The 13,983-nt window shown below is 55.7% G+C and overlaps 2 protein-coding genes across 2 annotated transcripts in view; both read right to left on the bottom strand.

Moving 5' to 3' along the window:
* The window catches only part of PHLDB1 (pleckstrin homology like domain family B member 1), a 19,174-nt gene extending 15,311 nt beyond the window's left edge, over nucleotides 1-3,863 (bottom strand). The window contains exons 1-5 of the mRNA XM_017738393.1: nucleotides 3,575-3,863; nucleotides 2,985-3,291; nucleotides 1,192-1,290; nucleotides 630-753; nucleotides 385-555 (exon numbers count right to left, since the gene is read on the bottom strand). Coding sequence (XP_017593882.1) covers nucleotides 385-555; nucleotides 630-753; nucleotides 1,192-1,290; nucleotides 2,985-3,291; nucleotides 3,575-3,648 — 775 coding nt within the window. The 5' untranslated portion in view covers nucleotides 3,649-3,863. The remainder of the gene's footprint in view (nucleotides 1-384; nucleotides 556-629; nucleotides 754-1,191; nucleotides 1,291-2,984; nucleotides 3,292-3,574) is intronic.
* A 2,016-nt stretch (nucleotides 3,864-5,879) lies between these two features.
* Nucleotides 5,880-13,302, bottom strand: ARCN1 (archain 1). Its single transcript, XM_017738392.1, has 10 exons — nucleotides 13,290-13,302; nucleotides 12,774-13,078; nucleotides 12,004-12,183; nucleotides 11,556-11,761; nucleotides 10,982-11,143; nucleotides 10,186-10,351; nucleotides 8,803-8,950; nucleotides 8,397-8,505; nucleotides 8,030-8,234; nucleotides 5,880-7,477 (listed from the first exon to the last, which is right to left on the bottom strand). The coding sequence occupies exons 1-10, from the start codon at nucleotides 13,300-13,302 to the stop codon at nucleotides 7,388-7,390; spliced, it is 1,584 nt and encodes a 527-aa protein (XP_017593881.1). The 3' UTR covers nucleotides 5,880-7,387.
* Between the last annotated feature and the right edge of the window lie 681 nt (nucleotides 13,303-13,983).

The raw sequence follows: 13,983 nt of genomic DNA, 5'->3' as shown, positions 1-13,983 counted from the left end.
CCACGCTCCCTAAAGCGGCCATGGTGGGGCCGGCCGGGTCCAAGCCCTGTAGCCACGCAGGCAGACCGGCAGTGTCCCGGCAGCCATCCGTCGGGAGGACACCCGAGATGTTTTCCTCTGTCATCTCCCTTCCCAAAGTCGGCTCAGCATCTCTGCTGTTCTTCAAAGCCCGCCTGGGTCTCTCCATTCCCACCTCACTTGATACACGCAGCAAAGCCAGCTTTCAAAACTGTGCCAGGACCTGACAGGTTCCCACCACAAAGCACAGAGGCCAGGAGTATGCCAGCTGGGCTATGCAGTTACAGGATGGGTCCGCAAACACCCCCACACTCAACGGCACAACTCCACGGGCAAAGGCTCCGGTGAACCACAGCCTGTTCCTACCTTGGGTGAGGTGCATGGGCCGCTGGAGTGGCACACCGTCGATGGCACAGGCGTTGCCACAGGGATGCAGGGTGAGTGTCCCTCGCACGTTCTCGATGTAGCAGTGCTGGGGCGCCAGCCCGGGGCCCTGCAGGACGATGTCTGTCGCAGCTGTGCCAATGGTGGTCCTCCCTGCCAGCAGAGAGGGCGTCTCAGTGTCTCTGTCACCAGCGTGCCCGTGGAGATCGAGATCCCCTGGCACTCACCTTCCTCCAGGGGCAGGAGTGTGATGGCAGTGCTGAGCCGGCCGCTGCCCAGGCTCACCAAATGCGGCTTCTCTGTCTGCACTTTAAGCCCCTTGCCCGTGTCGATCAGGTCCAGGGGGCTGTGCTGGAAGAGGAGAGGGAGGGATGCTCACAGCTCCCGCAGCTGCAGCCCACTCCCCTGCACTGTCCACCTGGCTGGGCTGCTCCAAAATGGCCACATAACCAGGGTCAATGCCCAGGCACAGCCACACGCCAGCAGGACTGTCCAGCAGCAAGACGCAGGAGAGGAGGGCTCTCCTGCCTGTGCTGCCTATCCCGGCAAGCAGAGATGAGCTGCCACGGGAGCTGGAGATCCCTGGGGCTTGGGCTGCATCTAAGAGGATCCAAGCTGCCAGCCGCTTAGCTCAATGGGCTTTGCTGATGATCCCGTAATAGGATTTGCTGAGACTGAGGAGAGGCTGGAGTGCAGCGCCAGTGCCGGTGGTAGGGCTGGCTGCAGAGGACTCCCAGCCAGATTCCCCTGTTCCCACAGAGAAGAGGTCCTGTGATCCTGCATGCTCACCTGGATGACAGTCTGGACTCTGTGGATTGGGCTGGTGGGGGTCCTGCCAGATGCCTCCATGGTGCCTTCTTGGAGACGTTGGATGGTACTGGACACGGGCTGCCAGCAGAAACAGAGAACGGCAGTACAAGTGACCACACTGGGCATGGCCTTTATGCATTTTCCCTGCATATCCCGGACAGCAGCCTGAGCACAAACCCTACCCATTCCAAACTAGCATTTGCCACCAAGAGGATTACCATCCTGTGCTCCTGTCTTCATCACACCAGCAGCTGTCTGAAGCCAGTGAGCATCCCTGCCTGCCGAGGCATGCATCCTACCTAGGCACACATCCCCATCCATCCAGGGAGACCCATGCATGTGCCAGGAATCGGGACAAGACACAGTCCCAGAAGGAAAACGACACATGGGCTCAGTTTTGGAGACATGGTGTTGGAAATACATGCTTTAAACGCCAAGAGCTGTGGGCAGCCAGACCCCAATGTCTGCCAGTGGAAAAAGACACACAAGCACAGGTTCTGCCTGTCCCCAGCAACACCTGCCTGCCATGCATGGCATACCTGGGCACCCCTGTGCATGCCACCAGTGCCCAACTCTGGCACCCAGGCACACGCCTCTGCTTCCATGCAGCCCAGCAACAGCTCATGGTGCACAAGTCCGGCTGAGTGCTCCGTATCCCTGCCCATGTGGCCCACAGGCCTGCGGGGCGGCAGGCAGGGCTGCCACCCATGGAGCAGCCATGCTGCCACACATTCTCTGCGTGAGTGGGAGGCAACTTGAGGAGGAACAATTTCCGTCACCCGGCGCTCACGCCGTGTCGGATGCTCCGGGGATCTAAATTTGCCGTCTGCTGCTCCCCACGTCCCTCCCTTCCGCCCTGGACTAGCTGACTGGGGCTTAACCCTTCCCGGGCAGTGTAGATAGGAAGTACTCCATCCCCGTTAGGGGACGCCGGTCCCGGGGCCGCCAGGAGGAGCCCCGCCCCGCACCCCCCACTGCCCCGCCAGCCCCCGGAGGGACCCCCCCGCTCGGCCAGCACTGGGCTCAGCTGCGGGGGCGAGTGAACGGCTATTACACACTGTGGAAAAAATGAAACGCTGGAAAACACCAGGCGTGGGATCCAGGACTGGGATGAAGCCCAGGCGTCTCCTGCAACACCAGGACTGGCCGCCCCACGGCAAGGGCTCCGTGGGGACCACAGCCACACCACGTGGGATGGGGACAGCTCAGATGGAGCAGGGGGAGCGCAGAGATAAGGTACCCCGAGAGTAGTTCACAAGCGCTCACCGGCTGCCGAGGCAGGATCCCTGCTCTCTCTTACCTGCCACCTGGTCCTGGTGCCGAGCGGGACCCTCCGCGGCAGGGGGCCCATGTTCCCCAGGCACTGGGGTGCTGCGCTTCCCAGCATCTGGAGACCCCGCAGCCCAGCTGAGCCCCTGCCCCTCACACCCACATACCGTCACACTGTTCAGGAAGGAGGAAAAGCCAGGAGGGGACAGGCTGCTACATAGGAAGGGAGCGGGGCCAGAGTGGGATCTTGCGCCGGTGTTAACCCCTTCCCAGCACGGCTGTACTGGTGAGACCTAGTGAGAACCATGGGGGACCCGCATCCCGGCCACTTGGGGGATTGTCTCCGATTCTGCCCCCCTCCTGCTGCCCAAACTCTCCACCCAACACCCCTCACTCCACAGGCAGCCCTGCCTGCCCATGAGCTGGAGGGTGACCCTGGCATCCCTTGGCTTCCCGATGCCCCCAGTCCCACCGCAGCATTGCCCTCCAACAGAGCCCCTCACCTGGCTCGTCAACACACAGGGAACGCCTGCCGCCACCCCAGCCCGTCCTGCCGGGGATGCAGCCCCTCTCCAGCCGGCTCTGCTGTAGGAATGCGGGGCGGGAGCGCGGCCGCCCCAGCCGGCGCCCCACTGCTCGGGCGGACAAGGCGGCCTTTCTTCTCCCGCCGCCGCCTGCAGAACGCGCCGCTTGTTCCCGCCGTGGGAAGCGGTGAAGGCAGCAAATGCCAAGGGGTCGGGCTCAGTTACCACCAAACAGCCCACGGTCCTCGTGCATCCCGCGCAGGGCTGCCTACTCAGCCCCGGCCTCCTGGAAGACAAAAGCCCCTTTCTCCACCTGGTACAGCCAAAAGCCTCACCTGGGAGGACGCCCAGCCCCACCGCTGCAGGGGCCCTGCTAATGCAGTGCAGGCTGCACAGAGACATGCTGCCCTACCGTGCTCCCGGGGAGCCCCTGCATCCCACTGCCCACAGGCTGCAATCTGCCTGCCTGCCCCAAGCCCACTTGGGCAGGGGTGCTCTGGGGGTCCACTCCTGCCTGGTCTGCTGTTGCTCACCAAGACCCACCCGCGGCACGGCACATCCTGACTCACCCCACATCAGGTACCAGCAGACCCCAGAGCTGCACTGTGCGCCACTGGCCAGGACACGGCCAGGGCATGGGCATTCAGCCCGTGCTTGTGAAGGAGCACAGCCTGGCAGGCCCTGCCATGCAGTGTCAGCCAGGCTGGGATGAAGCAACAGCACGTCAGAGGCAGGCGCATGGCACCCCCTTGCATGGTCTCTCATCCCCACTTATGGCTGGCTGGATGAGTCACAGGAGGAAGCCTGAGTGGCCGAGCTAATGGGTGCACGCTGTGGAGCATCGCAGCCTCCAGCCAACTTGGCTGCCTGTTTGCTCCCCATCTGCTAATGTACTTAGGGTGCGCTCACCCCTTCCCACACCCTCTGCCCTGGTAAACAACCGGCCCTTCCGCCGGCAGCTGGGAAGGGGGAGCCTGTCTCCTGCACAAAGCCAGAGGCGGGTGAGGAGCCTGCTCCTGGCCGCTTCCTCCCGGCCTGGGGCTGACAACTGAGCGGGGGGGGGGGGAGCCCCAGCCAGTCCCACCCCACCCAGTCGAGGGATGGTGGGGGCTGCATTGCTGTTGCTGCGACAACGCCATGATCCTGGCAATAACACCACCATAAATCAGCCACCGGACAGCCCCGGCGGGAGCCGAGGAATCCTGGCCACACCCGCTGATTTCATCGCTCCCCCTCAAAGTGCTCCCGCACCACCGCGGCACAGCTGCGCTCCGGCCGAGGGCCTGCCGGCATCACGCCTCAGGGTCTCCACAGACTGGGGGATGCTCACCATGTGCTCAGGTCGGGGAGGCCGTGCAGCCCCGCCTACAGCACCCAGCACTCCCAGAGGCGAGCCAGCTCCAAGGGCCGGTGAGCCATACAGAGACCCAAACACTGCTGCAGCTCAAGCACTGACCCCAGCATTAGCACGTGCCTCCGGACACCACAGCACAGACACAAGCTCCAGACCCCTCACAAGACTGCACAATGGAGAGCTGCTCCTCAAAATGCTCTCATATCAAAAAGACAATTTCTCACCTGCAGGCCAGAGGCTCGGCTCAGCAAGGAGCATCTGCAACCTCCCGCTAATGACATCTTGGGGACCATGACGCAGGATGGGTTTGGTGGGTCTTGAATCGAATCCCTGGCACAAACCCATCACCCAGCCCTTTGTTTGCTGGGAGAGGGGTGGGATGAACCTCACCTGTCCAAATCAGGCATTGATCACTCCCCTCTTTCTGGCTGCCAGCAAGGACCCCTTGCCATGTAATCCTGTGGTTCCATCCCCCTGCACGGCACCCTGCCCCTGCTGCCCCACATGTACCAACATATGGCAGCACACAGCAAACCCAAATGTACAAGGAGTTACGAAAAAGTACCCGGCCGTGCTGCCTTGCTACTGCCTGTGGTGCTCAGCCAGAGGACCTGCCCCCTGCAGCCTCTGCCTAGTGCTCAGAGAGGGCTGGGGGCTTGCAGGGCAGCTGGAGGAGTGGGAGAGACAGTGGCCCTTCAGCACAGCAGCTGGACCTTCTGGGACTGCCAGATTCCTCTGGCTTTCTGACAGCAGCTGAAGGGGCTGTGGCAGGAGCGTGGCAGGAAGCTGGAGTAAATAAAGTCCAGCCATAGAGCAGGGTCCAGCCGTGGAGCAGGATCCAGCCAGGCCAGTACCGTTCCCAGGCTCCCCAAGAGGTGTTGGACACAGCAGGGGTGGCCTTGGGCCAAGCACCGTCTTCTCCTGTGACTGCCCACGAGCTGCAGCAGGATTTGGGGACTGAAGAACCTTCTCTGGCTGCCTTACCACACCAAGCTGCTCTCAGAGCTCCCACACCAGCAAACGCACCACTGACGTGGACAACCGGATCTGGTCCCACCCACACACCACCAAAACATTCTGCAATGATTGGTTTTATGGGTGACCGTGTTTTTCCTACTTCCCTGTCTGCAGCTCCTTCCTTGCACCCCTCCTAGGGCGCCCCATACCTGGCCCCAACACGGGCCAAGTCAGCTGAGCTCCTTTCTCTTGCCCCCACCATGTCCCAACGCTGCCCCTGAAGCACTGGGGGTGTCCTTGCGCTACAAGACACACCGACCTCAGCCTCACAGGCTCCCCAAGGGCCGTGGTCACCTGAGGCACAAATGGGGGGTGTCCCACCCCATGCCAGCGGCTGCTCACCTTCACTTCCCTGGTCCCTTCCCGCTCTCTGCCGCCGCTCCGCTGTCCACCACTGCCGGCCTCGGCGTGTCCCCGCCCCAGCCGGTGTCGACACGTCCCGCCCCCGCATGGCCAGGGCTGACCCGTCCCGGCTCCGGAAGGATCTCACGACCCCCAGCCAGCTCCTTTAACGGTACTTTATTTGATTAAAGACTCAGAATTCTCTGTGTACACTGGAATGTGCTCTATTCCCTAGGCCAGGATCATACAGGGTTACAAAAAGTGGGGATCTCGGCTCGGTTTAAATATCACCCTCCAATGAATGTAAGAAAAAAAAAAAAAAAAAAAAAAAAAAAGCAGCTGCTTGGATGCTTGAACTAACCTTGACTCAATTTTAAAAATCATACAGACAAGCAGATCTGGAACAGGACTGGGTTAATGGGATTCATTGCCTACTTTGCTAGGGGAGAGGGCTTGCCCTCTCAGGACAGGACCAGGGTTGATTTCCTCTCAGGTGCTGCCAGCAGAGGAGAGACTACGAACTTCTTTGGCAGAGGACCCCAGGGGCCCGTGACAGGCTGGCTGTCTCTCACAGAGCACAGTACACACACTTTTAGGGCCGTTGCCTTCCACCTGCACTCGGGCCCTCTGGCTGCAGAGGTGAGGTGTGCCCAGGGGCAGGTGATGCTCATGACAGGCCCCAGCCATGCAGGTGAGATGAGTTGTGAGGGAAGCACAGGTCTTTGAGATGAGGCAAATAACGCTAGTGAGGCAGCAGTAGGAGAAATGGCTCGGATCAGCCCCCACATTCCCTGGAAACCAGCATTTCCTTCTCCTACACCTGCCAGTGCTGAACCAACACTGGTTTGAGACAGGTCCTGACATGCAGGCCAAGTAAGTCAACCAGGCTCCACAGCTCCTTTCACCCAGGCAGGCAAAGCCTTCTGCCTCCCCAGACACCAAAAGGGCCTTGCAAAGGATACGCAACTGGTTCTAACCTAACTAAGCTTCCTCCGAAGCCTGGCCTGAGAACAGCTGTGGAAGACAGTGAGGACGCAGTCCCCTTTGGACACTCTCCCTGCTGCAGCAGGAACCAGACCACCTGGAGCTGGGCCACTGCCACACAGCACAGCTGGAGGAACAGCAGTAACTGTGCTGGGCAAAAGAACTGAACCCCCAGATTCCTCTTCCCCACCCTGCGCTCCTGCCATGACCCCCCCACCTCTGAAGCCAAGGTCAACTCGCTCAGCTTCCACCAGATGGAAGGCTCAGGACCAGCAGGTGGCCCCACGCACAAGAACCAGAGGCCAAGGAGAAATTAAAATGGCAGCACCAACAATGGAACAGCATGTGATGCTTCAGGAGAGAAGAGAATGATGTCTGGTCGGCTCTGGGCTGAGCTCCGAGCATCTCCGGGGGAGGGGGACATGTCAAAGTCAGGCTCTCTGCGGAGATCTTGCTTTTTTGCCAGTCGGTAAAATCTGCCAAAGAAATTCGTGGCCTTTCCCCCCACGAGCATGTCACTTCTCTGCAAAAAATGTCTGTGACCCAGGAACACTGCAGATGGCAGACAGAGCCACGTGTCTTAGCAGAGTGGGCTGTGGCGTTCCCAACATTCAGAATAAACGTCGGCCTTGGTTTTTTTTTTTAATTTAAAAATTTCTTCCTTTGCGCGTCACCACGTCTGGCATTACAGGATTTCGTACTTGTCCACCAGGAAGGTGGTTTCAGTGGAAAACCTTACAGGGCTGTTCCCGTCTACCTGGGTCACTTTGGTAACCTGTGGAGACAACAGGCAACGTTAGCTCAGCACTGAACATCACTCCCTACCACAGCGATACCACGCTTCCCAATGCCATGATGGCCACGAGGGCACAACCAACCTGGCGCCTTCAAACCACAACTCAGCCCTAAAACAAAGATCTTTTTTCCCAGGAAACCTAAAAGAGGGGAGTGATTTTCTGTGGTAACTGTGTCTCCACTGAGGAGCAAAGTGGCAGCCACTTGCTACACTTCAGTGAAGATGGTTGTATGCCAAGCAGTGTTTTGGCTACAAGGCCGATGCATTCTCCAACAAAGTCTAAGGGGAATTAATGATTACTCAGAGACTTGAAGACACAACTAAAACTTCAGGCAAACTCCATGAAGTGCCAGCTGCCAGTGCTGTTTGCTGGCACTCCTGAATCCAGCTATCTCAGAGGCAGGTTAATGCCAACCCTTTAGCCATGGCCAGCAGGACAGCATGGCCCCACTGCAGCGTGGCCAGTGTCAGCCAGCCAGGGACTGAGGCAAGGGTGACACGCCACCTGTGGAGCATCAGCAGTGACCATACCTGTATGTTGCAGTAGTTCTTTTTGGAGATGAAGGAGACTTGCACGGGGAAGAAGTCGTTTGGCTGCCCTGCTATGCTGAACTCCAGGCTACCGCTCTTGTTTTTGGCATCGATCACTGGCAGGCACCACTCAAGGAGGTTTCTCCGGCTGTCGTGGCGATACTCACCATCAATCTCCCCAATCACTGGGGCGCCAACACCAGACCTAGAGCAGGCAGTGAGAAGTGACAATCACTTCCCTGCACAGAGCTAAGGAAACACCTCTTAACACCCATTGGCTTGGCCAGAGCCACAAAACAGGGAGGGGAAGGAGGGGAAGGAGGTGATGGGACTCATTAACGCTGTGTGGATAAGGAGCATTACTTACGGCAAGGGGATGGTGATGATCACATCATTCAGCTCTAGGCTCTCCTCTTGCAACTCATATTCAATGTTAACATCACAACTGTTCCCACTCTCTGATGGCCAGCAGTTAACTGAGGAAACAGATACAGTATGTGAACCACACAGGCCCTTCATGTGGAATAGGCTTTCACAAGATGATGCACTTCAAAACGCCTGGCAAAGTCACCCTCAAGAAATTCTGACTTTAAGAAAAGCTCTCTGTTTTCTTTGAGGTGTTACAGAAAACACACACTGCCAAGGACAGGCACTATCCAATGGATACACATAGTATCTCCAAGGTCTCACAACATGCCGGGCTCCAGGCAGCTACCAGCAGCTCATGGACAAACACTGGCTTCTTCTGCCTGAGCCCCGGGACTCGCACTCACTTGTCAATGGAATGAAGGACTCCTCTGTGGTCTGCAACCTCCACTTCAGCACGCCCACGTCACTGTTAATAGGGAATGACTTCTCTGGGTTCTTCAAACCGATCTGTGACTCTGTAGTGAAGAGCTTCTTGTCCACGTTTGGGTGAGTCTGAAAGAGGAACAGACTGTAGGTCTAAGCCCAAGGACAGAACCACAGGTAATGCAGGTTCTAGCAGGACAGGCCTACACATTCCAGAGTGTTTGCTTTGACAAAACACATGTCAGGTTTCCTCCTGGCTCAGAAGTCCATCTGGAGCACAACTGCTTATCAATCTGGGATTCCTTCCAGGAAATGCTAATGTGATAAGAAGGATCTGCACCACTGTCCTTACGTGCTACTGCACCAGAGACTCTAGCGATGCAGGCTCACATCTACAGAACAACTGTAAGTCAAAGACCATCCTGAACATTCACAGCAGACAGAAAAATCAATCTAATGCTGTTGGGAAAAAACAGCCTGACACCGTAACACTACCATCTCCCCTCAGCAACCTTAATGCACGTACGTGTCAGTGGCCAAACTCCATTTAAACACTCTCTTCACAACCTCAAGTGTGAGCAGCTTTTTAGAAGCAGAGGATTTTTGCAAGACACCGTTCCAGTTACACTAGAAAGACAGGAGTCAGCACAGGGTTTGGTCTCATCTTCCACCTGAAGCATTGCTTGTGGGAGTGCTGTTAGCAACTCGCTCATGGGATGCACTGGAAGGAAGTGAACTTGGAGACAGTGATGATGTACAGACAAGTCCCTAGCGAGGAGTGAGCCAGAGTGTGTCAAAGCAGCACCACTTCCAGGGATCAGTCAGGTCACATAAAGAGGGAGAAAGGGAAGGACGAGTCTCCCAAGAACCTTCTGAGATGCTACTGCTGACTGCAATCAAATGCTTCAGCAATCATCCCAGGTACAGCAGTGACAGAACAAACAACCCCAGAAATAAACAGCTTCCAAGAGAATAAATTCATTCCCCATTGGCACAGGAAGTTTGTTATCCCATTTCCACTCCACAGCTGCAGCTGACATCACACAAACAGGCACTAAGCAACACACCAGGCTGCTGCAAAGTCCAAGTGAGGTCACCTGGCATGCCAAGGTGCACTACTGGGCAGATAAGGCTCTGAGGGCAGGATGGCGATTGAGATCACATTTCTCCAGTGAACTTCAATCCCTTGAGCACGACTGGCCCTGCACTTCTGCTAATACCTGCACACTCCCATTTCCAATGCATTTGCTGAGAAGGCTTGGACAAGAACATAGGACAGCAACATACTTGAGTATTTCCAATACTTTTTCCCTGGAAAGCAACAAAAGCATGTTCAACAGCATGGGACTCCAAACAGGCTTTACCTGTAGCTGCACTCCCCTCTTGTCTTCATTTTCTACATGCAGGCGAATCCGTGCAAACTTTTCATCAGAGATGTGCAGCATGATCATGCCGTGAAGCTCCATGTTCTGCAACCCTCCATCACGGCCACAGGTCAAGGAGATTTTCTCCTCTATTTTCATGTGCACGCTAGACAGACAGAGAAAAAGCTCAAGTCCTACATTCAGTATCTCCCAGACAGCAGAGAGATCAGTGCTCAGTAAGGACAGGCTGTGTGTACTGAGCAGGGCCTCACAAACAACAGCACGGCTGGGACAGTGGGGGCTAATACTGCTCCGACAAGGAACTCAGGGCCAGGAAGAGCCATGTGTATGGGTCTGCAAGGGATGGGAGCTCAGTTAAACACCAGTGATGCAGCACCTTGACATGCTGGTCATTCAAATCCCCTCTGACAGGCTGCAGCATGGCTCAGGGCACTAAAAAGCTCTGAACTGCTGTGTGTAAAACGAACCGTGAACACCTCCATCCTGAGGAGCAACAAGGCTGCGAAGCAGGGAGAATGGTGCAGGAAAAAAAGCACAGGAAAATTCCCAACCTCAGCTCAACAGTGGATGGACGGCCCATTTTAGTTAAGAGGATGCCTAACCAAACCATCTATCTGCTTTTTTGCTGACATGCTTTCCCAGATTTTGCCCATCTTTTATAGTTACAAGGTAAGAAAACACAGAAAATCCAAAGAAGAGCAGGGAAGCTCTCTCCCAAGGCCACGCGCAGGGAGAGCCATGAGGAGACTGCTTCCAAAGCAAGGGCAGCACTCACCTCTCCATGTTAACGGGAGGAGCGAGAACTTTGGCTGCTTCTGCAGAGCGCTTGCCTACAGAAGTCATGATATTTTCTCCTTCCGATTTCAGCTTGTCCACAAAGTTGTCCACCTCCTTCCCTTTAGCGCCGAGTTTCAAGGCTTTACTGGGACCTGAAGGCCTAAATAAAAGGTATAATAATCACCAAGTCAGCTGACAGCAACAGGTTCCCCCTTCGGGTTATCTTCAAATGCTGTAACTTGACCATCCCATCAACAGAGCATTCAACTCGGCAGCCTTTTTGGGGGAGAACATGAATGGAACTAATCATCTTATGTGTAGGGTGCCAAGTTATAATTTAGATTTGGATACGGTTCCATGTATTATCAGGAGCTGGGACCACTTCTTCTCACACAAAATGGAAGCCCATTGTTCCTCCAAGAATCCAGAGAGACCATGGGGTGCTACTGTGGCATGTGGCACAAATGCTCCTCAATATTTACACAGATGAGGAACTCATGTTAGACCCTCTGTTTGGGCACATGGTTTGAGCCAACGCTGACTCCAACATCTGCCACCTGCTGTCCCCCTACCTGGCTGGCGCGGGTGCCACTTTGGGCTTCTCGGTCTCAATAATGGTCTCTGTGATCATCGCCGTCGTTGTGCCCCCAGACACGGCCGAGCTGCCGAAGCCCCCGAACCCTGGTGCCTTCTTGCCGTGTCTCTCCGCATCTCTCCTGGCCTGCTGCAACTCCTTCGCTTTACGGCGCATCTCAGCTTTCGCTTCCCGTTCCTGGGTCTGAAGGAAAAGGTAAGAGGCTGATGGAGCTTTGCAACCTAAGCCCTGCCCTGCACAGGAACTAAGTGCAGTCGCCCACAAACCCCTTGCCAAGAAAAAAGAAACAAGACATGGGCATTTAGCCGTCAGAAAAGCTAAATAACTGCATGGTCCCACCAAAGTGAAGGAACGCCTCTGTATAGCAAAGGTGGTGTTTCCCAGACAGGGCACCTCGTGTCTGGGTTGCAGGTGTCCCCACTCACCTCTCTGACTGCCCGAAACACCTTTTCCTCGTGCGAGTCCATCTCAGTGAAGGTCCGAATTTGTGCCAGATTTACATTCTCACGGTAGCCCAGGGCGACAATTTCATCAAAGGCAAAGATCAGGTCAAAGCAGTGTTCAGAGATCTCATTCTCTTCCAGAGCTCGACAATACTCAGGGATCTAGAAGGGGAGAACATTTTAAAGGAGTACCCACAAACAGTACTGTGTAAACACTTTCTTTCTACCATCCCAGAGGTCACAACTGTGCCAGACCCTCCCAAGCCCAGCACACCTTTACGCTGCTCTTCGTACCATTACATCATCAAGAAACAAGATTAAGTTTTGCCATTGTTAGTTTTTCTACACTAAAATCCTTATAGAACCTCTCAGTTCCTCGTAACACTAACTCAAACGAACCCAACTGCATGCTGGGGACAGCGAATTTCCTGAAAATCCTTTGGTTGTGTGAAGACACAAACTCGCTGCTTCAGGATCCCTGCATAGCAGCGCTGCACTTTCAACAGCCTCACACTATACAGAGGATATTTAATGCTAAATCACAGTCAGCCCTTTGGTCTCACCAGCTGAAGTATGACTGATGATTTTTTTATGTGGAGTTCAAAACTACCACCAGAAGTTCAGAGCTTTCTGTCCAGTCAGGATGGGAAGCAGGTAGAGGCAGGCAGTGCTCCTGCACCAGCTCAAAAACAGATCCCTGACAACAGCACCATTCTGGGCTATAGGCATGTCACCAAGTGACGAATCCTTACCACTCTAGAGAAGAGTCGGAGTGTTTCCAGATCTTCCAGGATGTTGCTGTTTTTTGTGGTAATCAGCACCATGTAGAGCTTCTCCATGGGCTGGTAGACGTACCGCACGCTCTCTGTCTCCACAAACGTGTGCTGCTTCCCCGTGTTCATCAGCTTTGGGAATGCTGCCAGCAGCCCCTCGATGCGGGTGCGAGTCATCTCCACGAACTGCCGGGACACGATGGCCTTCCCTGCCTTTGTGCACACAGCGGCTGCCAACAGCACCTGGAGGAGGGCAGCGTGTGAGCCAGGCCTCCCGGTCCGTGCTCACGGAAAGGATCTCTTCGCACCACACTTCACCTGCACGCCCTCCCTTAAACAAGATCTTAAATCTTTCTCTGTGACCAAGAAATGAACTATGTCAAGAGCAGAGACATCTCTGCTTTTCTCTCTCCGTTTCACATTCCGTTCCGACATGACCCTGAGAGCTCTCCCTGCTCCTGTCAGGCAAACGATCATTCCAGATTTCACACACACCGAGGTGTAACATCCCCTGGAAACGTTAGGGGAGGCGCCAGGTTATCGACTTTTCCATCAGGCTGCCCAAGCTTACAACTACACACAGGAACGCTGTGAAATGTAACATCTCTCTCCAGTGCCATATGCACAGCGCAGCCAGGTTAACGAAGCCCTGGCTATCACTTACAGCCCTTGAACGACTCCCGGGCAGCTCGCAGGCGTTATCACACCGACAGAGCAGCAAGGCACTCACCAGCTGCACTTTCTCCTTCTCTCAGTCTGCCCAGACTTCCTCCCTATATTTCTCTCTTACAGAAGTTAATTACCTTTGTCAGGACAACTCTGTTCTGCACTTCAGATGTTTTAAATCCGCAGCTGCTGTTATTGACAGAAAGTATCAGAAAACCTCAAACGCGGCAGTGCTGATCCCTGCCGCACCTCGGGTACAGTTTAGCTCTGACGGAGCCGTGTGCGGGTCTGTGCTGACCCAAACACCGCCGCGACGGACAAAATGAGCCGAACCAGCCCTGAGACACAGGGCTCTCAGAGTCACACCAGGGAGCAGGCGGGCACTACCCGCCCGGCTACACCTGAGACCCCGAATGCCCTTTAGAGCAGGCGTGAGGCCGTGCTGAGGAGGTATCGTGGCTCCGAGTCACCAGAGAAAAAGTGCCGCGTCCCCTCCGCCCCCAAGGGCCCTGCCCCGACTCGG

The sequence above is a fragment of the Corvus brachyrhynchos genome, unplaced genomic scaffold (genome assembly GCF_000691975.1).
Source record: "Corvus brachyrhynchos isolate BGI_N302 unplaced genomic scaffold, ASM69197v1 scaffold46, whole genome shotgun sequence".
Classification (NCBI taxonomy): domain Eukaryota; kingdom Metazoa; phylum Chordata; class Aves; order Passeriformes; family Corvidae; genus Corvus; species Corvus brachyrhynchos.
Note: the sequence above shows the minus strand (reverse complement) of the source record. Positions and strands in the feature narration are given on the sequence as shown.